This window comes from Muntiacus reevesi, chromosome 22 (assembly GCF_963930625.1).
Source record: "Muntiacus reevesi chromosome 22, mMunRee1.1, whole genome shotgun sequence".
Taxonomy (NCBI): Eukaryota; Metazoa; Chordata; class Mammalia; order Artiodactyla; family Cervidae; genus Muntiacus; species Muntiacus reevesi.
In genome coordinates, this window is record NC_089270.1 from 23,469,624 (window position 1) to 23,490,866 (window position 21,243).

At 36.5% G+C, this 21,243-nt stretch overlaps 1 protein-coding gene across 1 annotated transcript in view; it reads right to left on the minus strand.

Annotated features, from left to right (window-relative positions):
- MRPL1 (mitochondrial ribosomal protein L1) overlaps positions 1-21,243 on the minus strand; it is a 60,966-nt gene that overhangs the window by 26,153 nt on the left and 13,570 nt on the right. Inside the window, exons 3-6 of the mRNA XM_065914498.1 lie at positions 18,842-19,100; positions 16,512-16,595; positions 15,346-15,417; positions 9,796-9,907 (exon numbers count right to left, since the gene is read on the minus strand). Of these exons, the coding sequence (XP_065770570.1) occupies positions 9,796-9,907; positions 15,346-15,417; positions 16,512-16,595; positions 18,842-19,100 (527 nt within the window). The remainder of the gene's footprint in view (positions 1-9,795; positions 9,908-15,345; positions 15,418-16,511; positions 16,596-18,841; positions 19,101-21,243) is intronic.

Sequence of the window (21,243 nt, forward strand, 5' to 3'; positions counted from 1 at the left end):
AATACCGGAGTGGGTTGCCATTTCCTTCTCCAGGGGATCTTCCCGACCCAGGGATTGAACCCAGGTCTCTCACATTGCAGGCAGACGCTTTAACCTCTGAGTCACCAGGGAAGCCCAAACAGACTTTAGCGTGGCCCATATCCTGGTGTTCATGCCCTTGTTTGATACCCTCCCACTGAGTGTGGGGAGACCTGCAACATGCTTCTAAGCAAGAGACATGATGATTATGCATAACTGATTACATGACATAAAAATGCAATGCTTATCTTGAAGGAGTCTCTCTTCCTACTGGCTTTGAAGAAGCAAGATACAATGTTGTCGGGGGCATATGGAGAGAGCTATGAGCCAAGAGACTGAGACCCTCAGTCCAGAAACCTGCAAGGAACTGGATTCTGCCAAAAAGCCATATGAATCTGGAAGCGAACCCTCCTCAGCCAAACCTCAGATAAAACCATGGCTCCGGTTGATACCCTGATTGGAGCTTTGAGACACTGAAGCAGAAAACATAGCTTAGCTGTACACATATTCCTGGTACACAGACGCTGAGATAGTAAATGTGTGTTGTTTTAAGCCACTAAATCTGTGATATTATTGTTCCACAGTAACAAACAATAAATAAATGTATACAATGATGATGCTTATCAAACTTCAGAAACATTGACGGCAAATTAAAACCTATAGAATAACACATGATAAAAGCTGAAACAGGGGAGTCTTCAAATCTTTGAAGAACATTTTACTTACCTTTACATGAAATTCATCTGACCTGCCTTACCATAAGGAAGGAATTAGAAAAGCAGCAAGAGCTAGCAGTAGAAATAATATCTCAGTGAGTGATACAATCTGGAGGCAGCTCATTACTACACCAATGGTTACAGAAACTGGCATGAAGAAAGAGATAAAAATTGAAACTTTACTGGATTCTAATGCCACTTTGTCCTCCATTAGGGTAGAGAAAAAGATGCAGTTGAATAAACAAAAAGAGAAAAAAGGAATCAAGGTAAAAACTAAGAATTTTCAAAGGATCATGCAGGAGACTCCAAACATACATTATACCCTGCTAACCTTTAATCATCAACATTTTAACTCAAATTTAACATATAAAAAAATATATTTTTTTTTAGTTTTACCTTAAACTTTTAAAATTCATTTTTTATTGAAGTAACAGTTGAATTAGAGCACTGTGCTAATTACTGCTATACACCCAAGTGATTCAGTTTTTTATATATATATATATATACACACACACACACAATTATTTTTCACATTCTTTTCCATTATGGTTTATCACACTATATACTAGGACCTTGTTGCTTATCCAGTTTATATATATACATATATATATAAATGCACATATGTGGAATCTAGAAAAATGGTACAGATGAACTTATTTGCAAAGCAGAAATAGAGACACAGACATAAAGAACAAATGTATGGACACCAAGGACGGAAGGGGGATGGGGTGGGATGAACTGGGAGATTGAGACTGAGATATACACACACACACACACACACACACACTACTATGTATAAAACAAACAACTAATGAGAACCTACTGTTTAGCATACGTAGGTGCTATGCTCTGCTATGCTCTACACTATGCTCTGTGGTGACCTAGGTAAGAATGAAATCCAAAAAAGAGGAGCTGCACGTTAAAAAGAAAACACCACCTGCCGACTGCCCTGAACCCGCCCCGCCACCCTGCCCTCCTCCTGTCACACGGATGACCTGTCTGCGTCCTCACGGAGGCCAGAGCTCTTCATCTAAGCGCTGGACCCCACACCTCCTCGCCGATGCAGCGACACCACCACTCCCTCTGCCTACACTGTCAGCTTCCCCTGCTTTTCCAGATCATCAGCAGTTGACAAACTTGCTATAAAATGTTCCATCTTAAAACAAAATACTGCCTTTCAACAACCATCTAATATTTTCTGAAGAACGCTAAGTTTTCCAAAAAAGTTGTCCGTCCTTTCTGTCTCAGCTTCCTTTCCTTCCATTTTCTCTCGGACCTTCCTCCACCAAGTTACATCCCTAACACTCCACTGAGAATGATCCTGGGTTCCTCTGACTTGACCCGTCAACAGCAGTTCACAGACTATGTCCCCCCGCTTCCTGCTGCATCATGATCCTCTGAGCCTCTGTTCTCACTGGCTGTTCATTCCATTCCTGCTGGCTGAGCTACCCTTACTTGGCCGATTTCTAAAGGTGGACTACCCGAGGGTTCAGTCACATGACCTCTCTTTTTCTACCCACAGACACCCTTTAAGTGATCTCTTTAAACATTTTAAACATACTGCTTTAAACACTGACCCACTGATAACTGTCAAATTTATATTTCTGGCCACAAGTTCTCTCATGAGCTCCCTATCTCCACTCAAATGCAGGTAGGTAATTAATATGGAGTACAACATGAAAAATGTTTGCTGAATGAACAAATTAATGACTTCATAATTTTGGGTCTGATATCGCAGGGCTGTTGTAATGATAATGAAGTGGGAAAGGACAGGGCTTAAGAAGGAAGAGTTCCTTATTAAAACACACTAAAGTGAAGGTGTTGGTGGAATACTGAACACATAGAAACAAGAAACTGCAAAAAAGTGACAGACCAGGGATAATGATGTATTAATATATTTGAGTTTTTTAAACTAGTTCCATCCTAAAACAATCACAAATAAAACCTCCTTCCTTTGAACTTACATATTTTTTTCCTCTCTCTCTCCCTTTTTAACCAAAACATGTTCATGTGAATTTGCATTTCTCTAAAAACCAGCATGAGTTTGAGTAAACTCGGGGAGTTGGTGATGGACAGGGAGGCCTGGAGTGCTGCAATTCAAGGGGTCGCAAAGAGTTGGACACGACTGAGCGACTGAACTAAACTGAACTGAATAACCAACGTTATTGGTTGGAGAATGAGCTGGTTGGATGGCATCATCGACTCAATGCACCTGAGTATGGACAAACTCCGGGAGATAGAAAAGGACGGGGAAGCCTGGTGTACTGCAGTCCATGGAGTAGCAAAGAGATTTCTTGAATTTCCTTCAGTTTCTGATTTCTGACTTAACTGTTATAACCAGAAATCATACTCTGTATGATTGCATGCCTTTTAAATTTATTAAGACTTGTATTAAAACCCAGCAAATGGTCTAACCTGAATGTTCCACATACTCTTGAAAAGTATACACCAAACATTTATTAAGTGAGGTGTTACCCTGCTAGCAATAAAGTCAAGTTGGTTGACAGTAATGTTCAAATCTTTTTTTTTGTTGTTCAAATCTTTTATGATACTTCCTGATTTTCTATATATATGTTCTATCAGTTATTAAGAGAAGACGATTAAAATCTCCAACTGTACTTGTTTAGCTTATTTCTCTTTTCAATTCTGTCAGTTTGTGCTTCATGTATTTTGTGGCTCTCTCTGTAGCTGAGCATGTCTTTTTATTGTTACAGAATATCCACCTTTTTCTCTAGTAAACTCCTTGCCTTAAAAGTTCATTTTGTCTGGTATTAAAATAGCCAACTCAGTTCTCTAATGGTTAATGTTTTCATGGTACATTTTTACTCTTCAGTTTCCTTTCAGCTTTTTTATGTGTATGAATATGAAGTGTGTCTCCTGTAGAAAGAATATAATTGGATTGTTTTTTCATCATCTTATAATTTCTGCCTCTTGGTTGAAGTGTTTATTCAATTTCCAATTAACCTGACTGATGATATGGCTGGATTTAGGTCTCTATTTTGATATACGTCTTTTATTTGTCTCATCTCATTTGCTTCTCTGCTCTATACTGCTTTCTTTTGTTTTCAACAAAAAAAATTGTGTGTATGTTATTACTTGTTCTAGAGATTACAACATGCATATCTATTTATCACAACCTACTTCATCTTAACACTTACTTCCAGAAAACAACAGATTTGTGCCCACCTCCATCCTTCCTATATCATTTCATCATGATGTTACTGTCATGCCCAAACCTGCTGCAGCTCCTATGTATCTATCTTTAAAATCATATTCACTGGACTACTCAAGGAGGAAATTAGGGACTCATGCAAGACTTCTCTCTCTCCCTTACCTTCCACACCTAGTCAGTAACTCCTGTTAATTTTACCTCCTCACTAACCCACAACAGCCTTCCTCTTCTCCATCTTCACTGTCACTGCTCAGATTCTGCCCTTATTCCTCTTCCCCCTCGCCCACTGCATTCGCTACATTACTGGTCTCTGTTCTTAAAGTTTCATTATCTTCACATCGCCACCCTATCACTGACACAGCTCCCATACAGAGTCATGCTAACAAGCAAATCCTATTTCATTCCTCTGAGCAACAGATTTCAACAGCACCTACCTTCACAGAGGATAAAATCTAATCTCCGTGGTGTATCACACAAAGTCCTCCATGATCTGGCCCCCTGCTTATCACTGCTAACCCCACTGACCTATCTGATAGCACATTATGTAACAAACGATAGAAAGCTAGTTATAATTTTCTGAACACAAGTGGCTGACTCACACTTTTGTGCATTAGAACAGGCCATTTCTTCTACCTGGAATGTTCTCCCCATGAATGTCAGGAAAGAAAATGCCTATATGTGGTTAAACTCTCAACTTCACTGCTACCTTCTTTATATAATCTGATTCTACAAGGTGCTCCCCATTCCTCTAAGCACTTTGTACATTTTCCACTAGTACACTTTCTGCATCTTAGAGCAGCAATTTGTTACTATCTCTCACCTGTCAATTTTCATCTCCTTAAAGATGGGAACTGTCTGTTCATCTTTTAATCTTCAGCACTAACTGTACTGCCTGGCACACAGTAGACACCCAATAAATATCTGTTGATTCAATAAATGAGCTATAAAGGTAGAAATGATATCTGAAGCCATGAAAAAGAATGAGTTCTAAAATAATTAGGGAAAAATTTTTTACAAAAAGAAGAAAGTAATTATGGAACATGCATAGCTACTTTAGGAATTGTAGGGAGTCAACAGTGACAGAGGGTCATATGCATCATGTACTTAGCCGGTGCTAAGCTCTTGCACATTATAATAAAAACACCATGGGGACATGTTGTCATGAAATCCATTTTGCAGATGAAAAACACAAAGGCACAAAAATGTTCAGAAATTTGTTCAAAGTCACAATGAGAGATAAAGCCAAGACAGAAAGAGGTCTATGCTAGCCACTCTTTAATTCTGCTTTTCAACATAGCCCAAGGTTAAATCTTTCCCACTATTTTCAGGGCTTTTAGATTATGTAGTTAGCCTCCTCTTTCTCTATTTCCTTTTTTCTCTATGCTTTTACATTTGTCTACTTTTCTCCTCTTTCTTTTCCTTTCTCTTCTCCTAATTCTATTTAATTTTCGTAATGAACAAAACCTATATTAACATGTAGGTATTTCACACTAATGTACCTTCTCTCTTCTTCACCAGGGAATATGACAGGGATAAAGAAAGTAGAATGTAAGAAGGCAGGGAAGACAAAGGAGGAGTAGTTAGGAGAAAAAAGTGTTAAGATTGTACAGTGTAAAAACTAGTTTCAAGAAAAAGAGAAAATTTAAAACAGACCTTTAAAGGTGACAAAAGAAAGAACAGAGATTAGTAGTGAGAGCAACATTTGAGCTGAGTTATGAGAGAAAAGTATGAAAGGAAGAATAACAACTTGAAAGGAAATAGAGACAGTCAACCACTAAAGAGACCTGCTGAGAAACTTGGTATGAGACAACAGAAAGAAGTAGATCACTGCTATAGAGGACAGTGGAATCAAAGAAAGGTTTTGAGGTCATGTGCTTTGTTTTGGTTTATTTCTTTAACTAGAGAAATCTGAGTTAATTAAATTAAAAATAAACGCTCAGTAAGTCAGTTTGTCTAGTGCAGAAAACAAAACTATTCACCCTGTACCAGTAAGGACTTTCTCTTATTCATAGCCATCACATTAAAGGCTTGACACTATGTTTGTTGAGTACCCACTATGTGCCAGGTGCTATTCTAGGTCATGGGACTATACTAGTGGACAAAACTAAAAATGCCCTTATGCTAATGGAAGAAATTGAACACACACCCACAAATTAAAAATGTAAGATGCCAAGATTGATAAGCCTTAAAAGAAAGAAGGTAAAAACACAATAATGAGAAATCTAGTGGTAATGGGAAGTGGAGATTAATATTTAAATAGGATGGTCACAGAAGGTGTCTCCGTCTAGGTGATACTTGAATGAGAGTGTGAGCCAGACAAATTAGTAAAAAGCATTACAGACAGATGGGACAATGAATCCAAAGACCTGAGAAGGGAGAAAACTTGGTGTGTATGAGGAACGGCAAGGAAGCAACTACGGCTAGATAAGGGAAATAAAGAAGATCAATAGAACCAGTTGTAATATATCACTAATTCATCTATAGCAATAATAATCATACCTAATCACCACTAGAATCTTTCACACATAAATAGTTTTTAAACTATTAATACATGAGAGGGGGAAATTTAGAAAAATTTCAAATTTGTTACCCTGCAAAAATTCCATTTGCTTTATCATTTTTCTTCATATGACCGAAGAATTCTAATTGTTTCAATAATGCAAATAATACTCTTAAGTAACGCATGTTGATCTATGAGCTAAAAATAACTGACATTAGATTTCAATCATTTTACATCCATTACTCTCAAATAGGATACAAAAGCAACTTCCTTACAGAAAGCAGTGTCCTACTCAATAGATGTGAATACTCTATAGACAAGTCTGCTGGAATATCCTTTTGACAAGACTCCAACTGCAACACTGATGTTCAGTTCTAAGAGCTATGTGTTAACAGGAACATACAGTAGTGGGTCCAATTTGCTAATCATGTCCCTTACCTGCCAACAACTTAATATGCTTTAAAAGAATTCAACTGTTTCTACATATTCCATAGTACCTACTATGACTTAATATGTATAATAATAGAAAACTGATTCTATTAAGTCAAGATATTTTCATACTAGTATTTTCTGTTTAGTAAATGCTAGTAAGATTAGGAATAAAGAAAACTTTAAAAATATCAACAAAATATATCTATGTCAGATACGAAAAAATGTTAGAAGTTACATTGTAGCAGGGAGCTGGGGGGAAGCTAGTTGACAAGGAAAATGAAACCCAATTTCTTCCAAAGAAATTTTAAAAAGCAAGTTTTAAATGTCTTTTTTTTAATGAGATAAAAAAGAAATACTAAGAAAATATGCCAAATGTGCATTGGAAAAAATAGAGAACTTGCTTATAGTTACGTAAGCAATTAAAATAAAACAAAACTGCAGCATTAAACATGCTGCAAAATGTGCACATTCAGTCCAGCCAAGTTAGTTACACCCACTCCCATTACAAAGACAAAATGTAAGACAAAATGGGAAACTAATGAGCTCAGCTGCAGGGGCTTGTTTGTTTGTTTTTTAATTCCATCCATTTGCTCAAAACGTAATTCCTTCTTTTCCCTTACATCTTTTGTTGGATGTAAGGGGAATCAAATGTTCCTAAACAAGAATCTGAATAAGCTCTAAAAGAGCATAATACAAGCTTCATTTTTTCTAATGCACATCTGGTGTACTCTGTTTTAACATTTTTGACAGGTTAATCGTTTGTCTTCATGTTTAAAGAACACAAATGTTTTGCAAGTGCTGTTGAACAGATCATGTGGGGGTGAAAAGAAAAAGTTGGGGAAGGTGAAAGGTCTGTTTTCCCAAGATGCTTTGGTAAGCAAATGGAGGTGGGGGACATACCTGGGTAACTTAACCATAGTATACAGAAGCTATGATTCATTATGAAAGCAGAAATAAAGTAAAGTCCACTAATAAAAATAAACATTTTCAGGAGAAACTTTTCTTCTTTGCAATAAAGAAATATTCTTTGAAAACCTTTCAGACTAAAACTAATTATCCCAAATTTTGTGATGAAAATGGCAATTAAAAAACCTCAACCCTAAAGAAAACAGACCAAAAGTTATTCAAAGAATGGATAAAGTTAGCAAAGGTGACAAAATTAATTTCCGTGAAAAACCAGTTAACCGTGCAAAGCAATGAGCGAGCTGAATACAGATATACTCAGTATTCAGTTTCACTTTTAACTGACTATATTTAATATTATTTGGCTTTATTGAGCTTGAATTCAATTAGGAAAAAAATTATGAGAATTATCTTCAAATTCAACTGCAATTCTGGTTTAATTTTTAAAATAATGTTCAATTTCAGGTCTGTCTTAGGAAAGAATGTAGTGTGATTCCATGAAAACAAACACTACTATAATGGAAATTCCTAATAAAAAGCACCAAATCTCCGTCCAATATCTCACAAAGATGTGTTATTCAATGCAGGCTATTAAAAAAAAACAAAACTCCAATATAACGAAAGAACTGAAGAGTCCATTTGAATTTGCTTACAGTACAGAACATGGTCTATAATTCAGATGAGCATTAGTGGCTATCATATATGAAGAATTTTAGCAGGATTTTTTTTTTTAGCTCAACTAGAGTTAAAATTTGAAGATCTACTAAAATAATTTTAAAATATCTTCTCTTTTACCTTAAATTTTATTTGAAAAAACATCTATCTACAGCAGTTATTCAGCACCACCTAAAAGAAACTACGTCTGCTAGTGAACGTACTCATTCCTCCCAAACCTACTCCCCATTTGCATTATTGATATCAACTTATTAGGAGAGATCCCTAGGCTTAAAAATCTCAGCATCATTTGACTCTTCCCTTTCTCTCAAGATGTCCATTCCTAACCACATAGTGCAAAGTCCTATTATCTTTGACATCTGTCCTCTTTTCTCTAGACTCATTATGAAGACTTTAGTTTAAGCCTCACCTTTACTAATCTCTGGCAACTGCATCTGAATTGGTCTCCTTGCCTCTACTTTTGATTTCATGTCAGTATATTTTACAAACTCTTGCTAGATTAAAGCTCTAAAGAATCCTCCAACTTAAAAAAACTTCTAAGAGATTCCTGCTGAATATAGAATCAAGGTCCAAATTTATGAGGATCTTATTCAAGATTCTACTCAATACAGCATCAATCTACCTTTCTAACATATTCTCTTTCATTTCAAAGTAGGGGTACCATTCACTACCACCAAAGAAAACTAATTGATATTTCTTCGATGTAGTCTGTTCAGTGTCTATGATTAACAGATTCTACTTAAAATATCCCTCTTAGTCTGCTCACAAATTTTTCAAGGTACAGTTTAAACGTCACCCCCTTTAGGATGTCTTCTCTGATTTCCCCACCTATGTATAAATTCCTCCTCTACTGAACACCTACCACATCTCGTGAATTTATCATATAATACTTCATACTTTATAACAAGGCTATTTATGTAGCACCCGTACTTTTCTTACTAAATTTCGTAAGGGGCAAATATTCATAAAGGGGAAAGTTGCTCAGGGGAAATAACTGCAGAACCATACACAGTAAGCCAGCATATACAGATGATGAATGCTAACATAAACGAGCATACATGTTATTTTGACAAAGAGACATAAGATAGTATGATAATAGTATACCTAGTGGGTAATGTGTTCCATTAATTTAAAACAAGAATATGGCTTAAATTTAAAGATCTGGTATTATAAAGCAACTAGGTTTTCAAGTTACATTAAATCACCAATATTAATGCCAAAGGAAAAAAAATTCTACACGTTCTTACGTAACACAAAACTGAAATACCAGAGCATTTTATTTATTCTACACATATATTAGCAATTTTGTTTTCTAATTAAACATATATATTAGAAAGTTGTTGATAGAGTACTGAAGTAGTAAAAGAACTCTCCCTTACTTCGATTAAACTTAGGAAATCTTGTTTTCAGTTTCTTCCTTAATGGATTAAGCTCGGGCATTATTTCTGGAACAGCTACATAAAAATCTGCTTGAATTTCATCATCCAAAATCTGAAAATCAGGAGGGAAAAGATAACCTTAGATTGCATAAAAAAAAATAAGGTCTAATGTAGTAATCATTTCTTTTATAATTTAGAAAATACATATTAAGCACAATTCCTTTCTTCAAACACAAGGATCATATGAACATATTTACCAATTATGAAAATCTTCAGAAGCAAAACATTTTCTGATGTTTGCTTTTAAAAAATAGCCACATCCATTATAAACAAACAAATATTTAATAGGTTTAATTCTTCCATGGGGTTATGTTAGTCAAAAGTGTTGATTAATTATGTTGGTTCTACAAGCTAGAACATTGCACTGATGTGTATGTGGTTCATACAGTCCTAACAAAGCTGAATTTGTATGTCCATCAAAACTGAAAAAAAATCCTGAAATTTTTGCAAGATCACATGTAAAATTAATAAGCACTAGCTACCAAATCATTAGCAACCACATTGCTTTCCTAAATTTGGAGCATCAAGACAACTGAATCTAAAATCAATTTCACAAAGAACTGAAACTAAAATTCCTTTTGCCTCCAAAAAACAAAAGAGGAGTGGGATGGTCAAAGACAAGTTTACTTATAATTTACTATCCATAGTCTAATTTCATTCTAAGAACAAAAAGAATAATTTCAATTTTTAAAAGACATTTTAAATTAATTCAGGCAGGCACCCAGAATAATTACTTTACTTCTACAGTATACTCCATTTAAAAATTTAGTTGATTTAAAATTGAAGCAACTTTTTAGAGTAATACTGCCTGGGCAACAATTACCTTACCAATGATTCTCTTTGCATAAAATCTTACCACAATATGTCATTCAAAGCCTTAGTTTGGGGTTACACATTAAACTATAAAAACTTGAACTCTAGCAAAATTACGCATGATTCTGGAATTTTATTTTCCTGTTACTATTTTTTCTTTTTACAAATTCTTTACTCCCTAAATGGCATACTATGCTCCCCTGAACAATAACAGAAAGAAAGATCGCACTAAGTTATGTCCAACTCTTACGATCTCATGAACTGTAGTCTACCAGGCTCCTCTGTGCATGGGATTCTCCAGGCAAAAATACTGGAGTGGGTTGTCATTTCCTTCTCCAGGGAAACTTCCCAACCCAGGAATTAAACTCAGGTCTCCTGCATTACAGGCAGATGCTTTACCGACTGAGCATCGTGGGAAGCCCTGAACAGTAATAATTTACAGTAAAAGAATCCTTGGCATGTGACAAGTATTCTTAGAATACTTGTAACGTGCTAAACATGTTACATGGTTTAGTTCACCAAGTCTATACAACAACCCTACAAGCCAAGTACTAATATTGACCACACATTCTAGACAAGGAAGTTGAGGGCTTAGGGAGGACAAATCAGTCTGTGCACTTTTAAGTGACAGACTCAGAATCCAAACACAGGTAGTTTGGCTCCAAAACCAGGGCTCTCATCACTACAAATATGAAAGCAGTGGCAATTTTGAAACATCAAAGAACCATATGTGAAATTTCCACTCTAAGATTTTCTAATCCTGATTCTAAAACATTTTCCTTTGGATTAAATTAAAATTATGTTTGAAAGTTATGCTCCAGTTATCCTTTAAGATCATATCACAAAATATCACAAAACTCTATAGATGGAAATCACAGAGACAAGTAAAAATGAAACAATTTTAAAATCCCTCAGAACTAAGCATACTTGTGACATTTCACAAGTATTAAAATTAAAACAAAATGTACTTAAAGCAATTCAGTTCAGTCATTCAGCCTCTCAGTTGTGTCCAACTCTTTGCAACCCCATGGACTGCAGCACACCAGGTTTCCCTGTCCATCACCAACTCCTGGAGCTTGCTCAAACTCATATCCATCAAGTCAGTGATACCATCCAACCATCTCATCCTCTGTTGTCCCCTCCTCCTCCTGTCTTCAATCTTTCCCAGCATCAGGGTCTTTTCAAATCAGTCAGTTCTTCCCAATAAGTAGCCAAAGTATTGGAGTTTCAGCTTCAGCATAACTCCTTCCAATGAATACTCAGGACTGATTTCCTTTAGGACTGATTGGTTTGATCTCTTTGCAGTCCAAGGGACTCTCAAGAGTCTTCTCCAACACCACTGTTCAAAAGTATCAATTCTTTGACTCTCAGCTTTCTTTATAGTCCAACTCTCACATCCATACATGACCATTGGAAAAACCACAGCTTTGACTGGATGGACATTTGTTGGCAAAGTAATGTCTCTGCTTTTTAGTATGCTGGCTAGGTTGGTGATAACTTTTATTCCAAGGAGTAAGAGTTTTTTAATTTCATGGCTGCAGTCAGCATGTTGTAATGATTTTGGAGCCCAGGAAAATAAAGTCTCTCACTGTTTCCCCATCTATTTGTCATAAAGTGATGGGACCAGATGCCATGATCTTAGTTTTCTGAATGCTGAGCTTTAAGCCAACTTTTTTACTCTCCTCTTTCACTTTCATTAAGAGGCTCTTCAGTTCTTCTTCACTTTCTGCCGTAAGGGTGGTGTTATCTGCATATCTAAGTTATTGATATTTCTCCCGCAATCTTGATTCCAGCTTGTGCTTCCTCCAGCCCAGCATTTCACATGATGTACTCTGCATATAAGTTAAATAAGCAGGGTGACAATATAGAGCCTTGACGCACTCCTTTTCCTATTTGGAACCAGTCTGTTGTTGCATGTCCAGTTCTAATTGTTGCTTCTTGACCTGCATTCTAGAACTAACACCCAAAAAAGATGTCCTTTTCATTATAGGGGACTGGAATGCAAAAGTAGGAAGTCAAGAGATACCTGGAGTAACAGGCAAATTTGGCCTTGGAGTACAAAATGAAGCAGGGAAAAGGCTAACAGAGTTTTGCCAAGAGAACACACTGGTCATAGAAAACACCCTCTTCCAACAACACCAGAGAAAACTCTACACATGGACATCACCAGATGGTCAATAGCAAAATCAGACTGATTATATTCTTTGCAGCCAAAGATGAAGAAGCTCTACACAATCAGCAAAAACAAGACAGGGAGCTAACTGTGGCTCAGATCATGAACTCCTTATTGCCAAATTCAGACTTAAATTGAAGAAAGTAGGGAAAACCACCAGACCATTCCAGTATGACCTAAATCCCTTACAATTATACGGTAGAAGTGACAAATAGGGATTAGATCAAGGGATTAGATCTGATAGTGCCTAAAGAACTATGGATGGAGGTTCATGACACTGTAGAGGAGGCAGTGATCAAGACCATCCCCAAGAAAAAGAAATGCAAAAATCAAAATGGTTTTCTGAGAGGCCTTACAAATAGCTAAGAAAAGAAGAGAGGCAAAAGGCAAAGGAAAAAAAGAAAGATATACCTATTTGAATGCAGAGTTCTGAAGAATAGCATGGAGAGATGTGCCTCTTCTTCCACCTCTTTAAAAAAACAAATGTCTTCGCTTCAAGAATATACAATGGAGAAAAGACAATCTCTTTAACAAGTGGGAAAACTGGTCAACCACTTGTAAAAGAATGAAACTAGAACACTTTCTAACACCATACACAAAAATAAACTCAAAATGGATTAAAGATCTAAACGTAAGACCAGAAGCTATAAAACTCCTGGAGAAAAACATAGGCAAAACAATCTCTGACATAAATTACACCAGGATCCTCTATGACCCACCACCCAGAGTAAGGGAAATAAAAGCAAAAATAAACAAATGGGACCTAATTAAACTTAAAAGCTTTTGCACAACAAAGGAAACTATAAGCAAGGTGCAAAGACAGCCTTCAGAATGGGAGAAAATAATAGCAAATAAAGCAACTGACAAAGAATTAATCTCAAAAATATACAAGCAGCTCCTGCAGCTCAATTCCAGAAAAATAAACAACCCAATCAAAAAATTGGCCAAAGAACTAAACAGACATATCTCCAAAGAATACATACAGATGGCTAACAAACACATGAAAACATGCTCAACATCACTCATTATCAGAGAAATGCAAATCAAAACCACAGTGAGGTACTATCTCACGCTGGTCAGAATGGCTGCTATCAAAAAGTCTACAAACAATAAATGCTGGAGAGGGTGTGGAGAAAAGGGAACCCTCCTACACTGTTGGTGGGATTGCAAACTAGGACAGCCACAATGGAAAACAGTGTGGAGAATTCCTTAAAAAACTGCAAACAGAACTGCCATATGACCCAGTAATCCCACTGCTGGGCATACACACCGAGGAAACCAGAATTGAAAGAGACACGTGTACCCCAATGTTCATCACAGCACTGTTTACAATAGCCAGGACCTGGAAGCAACCTAGATGTCCATTGGCAGATGAATGGATAAGAAAGGTGTGGTACATATACACAATGGAATATTACTCGGCCATTAAAAAGAATACATTTGAATCAGTTCTAATGAGGTGCATGAAACTGGAGCCTATTATACAGAGTGAAGTAAGTCAGAAAGAAAAACAGCAATATAGTATACCAACACATATATACAGAATTTAGAAAGATGGTAACGATGACTCTATATGCAAGACAGCAAAAGAGACATAGATGTAAAGAATAGTCTTTTGGACTCTGTGGGAGAAGGCGAGGGTGGGATGATTTGAGAGAACAGCATTGAAACACATGTATATTATCACATGTGAAATAGATCGCCAGTCCAGGTTCGATGCATGACACAGGGCGCTCAGGGCTGCTGCACTGGGATGACCCTGAGGGATGGGATGGGGAGGGAGGTGGGAGGGGATTCAGGATGAGGAACACATGTACACCCATGGCTGATTCATGTCAACGTATGACAAAAACCACAACAATACTGTAAAGTAATTAGCCTCCAATTAAAATAAATAGATTAATTGAAACAAACAAACAAATGTCTTTGCTTCATATGGGCTCCACCAGTTCTTTATTTTCTCAAGGTAGGCTGTATAACCTTTTTTAGCCTATACCACTGAGTTGAGAGAACTGGTGTGGTAAAATTTAAGAGTAACCAAAAGTACCATATTATAGAGGTCAGATACTATCCTTTGCAATCTACTAAAGTAAATCACACTTTCCATTCCAATAAGGCAAAACAAACATCTAGCCTTTGAAATATGAATAGAGATATCCATGTAGGCTACCTTGCGGATTTCACCTTAAATCTCATGTTCAAAACCATAAGAGTCATACTGTCCTTTCCAGTCTATCTATAAAACTCTCACAAACACATAAGAAAGAAACAAAAAAATCACAAATACAAATCAAGTATAATTAATATCAGGCTGTCTGGATAGTTTTTTCTTAGCTTGATTTTGAGACTCAAAAGAGTAGGAAAACCATCTGTTCTGTAAGGCTCTACTATCATTTATCAAAAGATATGAACAGACTAGTTATGTTCCACATGTAATAAATCAATAGATGGCAAAGATAACAGATCAATTTCTGTAAGTAATGAATACGAAAATAATACCGTACCATCTGAATCAGATTAGTTCCTCCTGCAAATGCAGCTCCATTTTCTTCTGCTATTTTAATTTCTGATGCATTCTACCAAAAAACACAATAGTTTGGACATTAGTCTTTAAACAAATTCAGTCTGCTTTCAAGTATTTTGTCAGAAATACCACAGTTGAAAATAAAAACTGTATTTTTTACTTTTAATTCAAAGTGCCTCAGTTTTCAACTAGATGCACCAGAGATAATACATTCAGAACAAGCTTAGTTTGTAGGTGATTAAGGGATTTCTTGACTAATACATGAGGAAATATGTCAAAATGGCATATTAAAAACCCACCAAGTGGTCGTAAGTCTCCAATTTCATCAATACATCATTTTCCAAAAATAACAGATTAAAATATATTTAGTTTTGCTACTTTAAATGGAGACATGTTATCAATCCAGTATTACAAGAGTAAAGAATTTTAAATTTAAGAAATGAGAACCAAAATTTAGCCTACTATCTGAAAATCCAAAAGAAAAATACACAGTATTAGGTTTTTTCCTCTATATGCTTCATTTATACCATTTGGATTTACTGTAAAAATATGTCACTATTTACTCAAGTTTTGTGGCATTGTAAGAGCTATATTCTCTACTTTTCTGGGGAAAAAAGCAAAGAATTTCTTCATTGTAAGTGAGACAGATGACAGGAAGAAAAACACTTTACAAAACAAATGCATGAACATGTTATAAACAAATGTGCATAATACAAAAACAATGACAAAGAGCTGTATTACTATATTGTTATTGCCGTGACTTTCTTGACTTTACAGACTAGATCATTTTAAAAGTGTGGTTTCTGCGTCTTCACAGCACTAAATGGCCCACTGCTTTAAAGTTAATGTTATTCTTATTGTTTGGAGAGTTTCAGCAGGACACAGCAGCTAGTAGGATAAATACTGCTCTTGTGCAAAACATAAAAGGGTAGATAATAACGATGAAGTTAATGTTGTGGCTCAGCTCTTTCTCAAACTAATGATATGATCTCAAGTAAGTCATTTAACTGCTTTGCGTTTCACACGGGGTAAATATTTTAGGGGAATGCCAGGATTTTCTCTAACTCTATTCAGTTACTCTAATCACTGATTAATGTGATGTGTCAGAAAACTAAAGGATATAAAAAGCTGACAAAAGTTACTCACCCCTGTAAAGACGGCAACTTTACTCACTTCTGAAATGAATGGGTATGGCAAATTAAGAACACTGGCAAATGGCTCCACTTTTTTCTAAATATACAACAATGGAAAAACAATTATAAAAAATTCATTCATCTTTTCTATATCCAAAATATTCACTGATTACCTGTTAAAGCATAAGTGATTATATTTCCTTTGTAAGAAATCAAAATAAAGATCTAAACCTCTTTCCCCAACTCCATACTCCCATGGCATGTGACTTCTCTCTCTACAGCATTCACCAGAGTCTCACATATTAAATTAAGACCTGTGTTTGCACAATCCTTATCTTCCCCAGCACCTAGTACAAGGCTTTCCACATGATAGATGCCAATAAATGTTTTCTACCTTGAATTAAATTCAAAAAACACATAATTTTTTTTTTACATCATCAAGGAGGGCATGTATACAGCTATGCACATTGAACAATATCCAGCTAATCTGCTCAGTGGGTCACTCCTAATATCCATGTTGGTTCTAAACAATCAGGTGACTCTGATGATATTAACTCTAAATCCAAGACAGACTGCCAAATCTGAAAGGCTATTTCAAGCCTCTGGTCTATTTTGAAACAACCTGGACCACCCACCACTTCCAGATATGTATGGGAAGTCAGTTGGAAAATCCCAAATAATGGCATGCATTTGAGGCACCCTAATATGGGTGGAGTTTTTACAGGACCTCAAAACTAATTTGTTTAGTCACTGGGCCAAGGACCTGTCTAGACCTGTGACTTGGCTCTCTTAGGGAGAGTTCACACGGAAACAAGTTCTAGGCCCATAGTTTTGTTGCAGCCTTAAGGTCCAGAAAAAGAGAAAAAGAGTTGTTTCATAATTAAAACTGACTGAAAGATTATATTTTTAGAAAAACTTGAGTAACATAACCTCCTGAGAATTTCTTTTCAGATAAGAAGGCACAAAGTCTTAAGCACACTTTATGTCAGACATGCAACTCAGTTTTACTGACTGTCATTCCTTTGCTATTAACATGTCACAACTGGCTTCAGTAAATTTTTCAATGGAAAACAATCACAATAATAGCGTCCCCTGGGGGAATACTGGCTTGTTTTACAAGCACTCTGTCAAGAACAAAAAAGGTCTCAGGAAGAAAACTGAACCTATTCAATGTTATTAGTTTACAAGTGGCTAACATTTACAAAATGAAACTTGTGGTCCTACAATACTTCGTTATAAATTACACAATTGGTTGACTGAGAAAGATGTTATGTTAGACACTACAATGTTTTCAAATAAAAGAACAGTAACACTATAGTATAAAATAAAATTTCAATAGGATTGGAATAAACAAAAAAATAACCAAGAAATGACACAGACCTTGGTTTAAATCTTAATTCCACCCCCACCTCTGGGGACCTTGAGCAAGTTTACTTCACTTTCAATGTCTCAGCTTCCTCTTTTGAGATTATTATAGAATTAAATGAGAACATGCATGAAAATAAGCATTTTACTTCCCTTTATAAAGAAAGGGGAAAACTGGGATTTGGAGAGGTTAAACCAACTCCTCAAACAGCAGGTAACTGGTGACCCCAGGATTCTGGCCTGTAATGCAATGTCAGCCTATGCTCTTAAGCATTATGCTGTATTCCTCCTCAATTACTTGTTGCTGCTGAGGTTGTTAAATTGTACTCAAAAACACAGACCCTTCAGTTTTACAAAAAAAAAAAGACATCCTCAGAATAAAAATCAAAGTATCATCTCCAAATAAATTAATTTCTTAAGTGAGAAGCTTATCAAATTGAGAGCTGTAATGGACCTCAATTCTAATCTAGTATTTTTCCCAGCTTTAGAGTTTCATAAACAAGTCTTTTGTGGAACTGCAATATGCAAGCAGACAAAGCAGAAATGTTGAGGCTGAGATGAGGGTAAGGGGCTTGGCACCCCATCCAGACTTCGTCTCAACCCAGGATTCGGAGGAACACATCTTCAGGCCACCAAGCTATTCAAGGTCCTTCCTGACCGAGAAGGAACAACATACCTGGACAGCTTAAGTCATTTTTCAAGGTTACAGTAATACCTCAATTAATTTTTACACTACTTTTGTTCCTACCAATGACTTCCAGATAAACAGGAGATATGTGTTCATTGACTCTACAGAATGAGTTCAACATCCTATTTTATATGTGGAAAAGTAAAAGACAAACTTTAGTATTTTTCACCCTAAAGTTCAGAAAGAGCATAAGATTTTCTAAAAATTATTATAGGAGACAAAACATATTTTAAGAAACGGCAATTCATTCAACTACTGTTGACAAATAAATTTTAATTGAGTCTACATACCTTCTTCCCCAGTGTCATATCCAGTGTCAAATCAAGATAAACACCTTGCTTTGGATTTGTAAAGTCCAAAACTTGAAATTTCTTAAGTAAGTAAACAGCTTTCTCCACCTCGTATATCTGCCTTGGGTATAAGCGTTTTAGGTAGACATCATCTTCAGGTTCACCTTCCATAAAAGGATATGACTTTATTTTTTCTATATCAACTTTTTTCTCATTTGACGCTTCTTCTTTAGTACCTTTTTTTGTTTTCTTTGCAGGCCTTAAAAAAAAATTTGAATCAGTTATCTAAATATGTAAATCGAAGAGACTTAAAAAGGAAGCTAATATATTTACATTTGACAGAAAAAAAATGACAAAAGATAAAGTTTATTTTAATTCAAAAGCACAGACTTCTTTGTAGGTTTTTTTAGTTCAACAAATATTAAGCAAATTTCTGAACTGTTTGCAGTTGATACAAAGTTGGATAAGGTATTGATGTTGCTCTCCAGAAACTCAGAGTAGGGAAGATGGACATGCAAACAAATAATTTCAATATGATGTGGTAAATACTATGAAAATGTTACCAGGGCCATGGGGAAAAGATAGTTAACTCAGCCTAGGAGGCAGGGAAGAGTTCGGGGAAAAAAAAAAAAAAAGACCCCAAAGTCAATTCTTAAAGGATGAGGAAGAATTAGCCTAAACATAAACCCAAGAGAAACAAAAACATGGACACATAAAAACTTGTACACAACTGCTCACAGCAGCGTTACTCAATAAAAGCCAAAAGGTAAAACAAGCTGAATACACAAAATGTGGTATATCCATACAACAGAGTATTAATAGGCAATGAAAAGGAATGAAGCATTGATACACACTACAATTTGTATGAACCTTAAACACAGAATGCTAAGTGAAAGAAGCCAGTTCCAAAAGACCACACATTGTATGGTTCCATTTGCAGGAAATATCAAGAATGGGCCAAAAAAAAAAAAAAAAGAACAGGTACACCTATAGAAACTGAAAGTAGACTCAGGATGTCTAGGGCTGGGGAGGGGATAGGGAAATGGCCATGGACTGCTAATGGCCATGGGGTTTACAGGGAAGATAACGAAATGTTCCAAAATAGACTGTGGTGACAGTCACACAACTCTGTGAACACACTAAAAATCACCGAGTTGCACACTTTAAGTGGGTGAATTGTATGGTATGCAAATTGTACCTCAATAAAGCTATTATTTAAAAAAACAGAGTTATCCAGGCAAAGAAACAATGTAATAAAAGCATTGAGGCATGATTAACAGAATGGTACACAAGGGGAGCCATTATAAGTTCTAGTTGACTAGAGCAGGGGTTGGTAAACTTTTTCCAGAAGGGATCAGACAGTAAATGTTTTATGGACTCATTTCAGTGATTTAACTCTGCCATTCGAACGTGAAAACAGCCATACACAACACAAAAATGAATGAGCATAGTTCAGTTCTGTTCAGTTCAGTCACTCAGTTGTGTCCAACTCTTTGCGACCCCATGAACTGCAGCCAGGCCTCCCCGTCCATCACCAGCTCCCAGAGTACACCCAAACCTATGTCCATCAAGTTGGTGATGCCATCCAACCATCTCATCCTCTGTCGTCCCCTTCTCCTCCTGCCCTCAATCTTTCCCAGCATCAGAGTTTCTTCAAATGAGTCAGCTCTTCGCATCAGGTGGCCAAAGTATTGGCGTTTCAGCTTCAGCATCAGTCCTTCCAATGAACACCCAGGACTGATCTCCTTTAGGATGGACTGGTTGGATCTCCTCGCAGTCCGAGGGACTCTCAAGAGCTCAAAAGCATCAATTCTTCGGCGCTCAGCTTTCTTTATAGTCCCACTCTCACATCCATACATGAGCACTGGAAAAACCATAGCCTTGACAAGACAGACCTGTGTTGGCAAAGTAATGTCTCTGCTTTTTAATATGCTGTCTAGGTTGGTCACAGTTGCGTTCCAATAAAGCTTTATTTACAAACACTGGTTCAAATTTTGTAATTTTCATGTGTCACAAATGCTGTTCTTCTTTTCACTTAAAAATGTAATGGTCCTCTGGCCACATTTTGCTGACTCTTGAACTTTACCTCAGGAAACAGCAGCACAGGAGGCTGGAGAATCCAGATAACAGAGGCCTCCTCTAGAGACAATGAGAAGCCACTGGACGGGGTGGCATCTGTATTTCACACAGAGTATTCTGGCTGCAATATAAGCGATGGATCTGAAGGAAGCAGACAGGAGACAATTAAAGAGATGACCCTCCCTCTCTTCTCAGAGACATGGCAGCCTGAAGCAGGACAGGGATGATACTAGGCTGGACAGATTACAGAGACATTTCACAAGGTAAATACAGAAGGCAAAGGGGAAAGAGATGACTCTAGGATACTACGCAGGTTTCTGGCT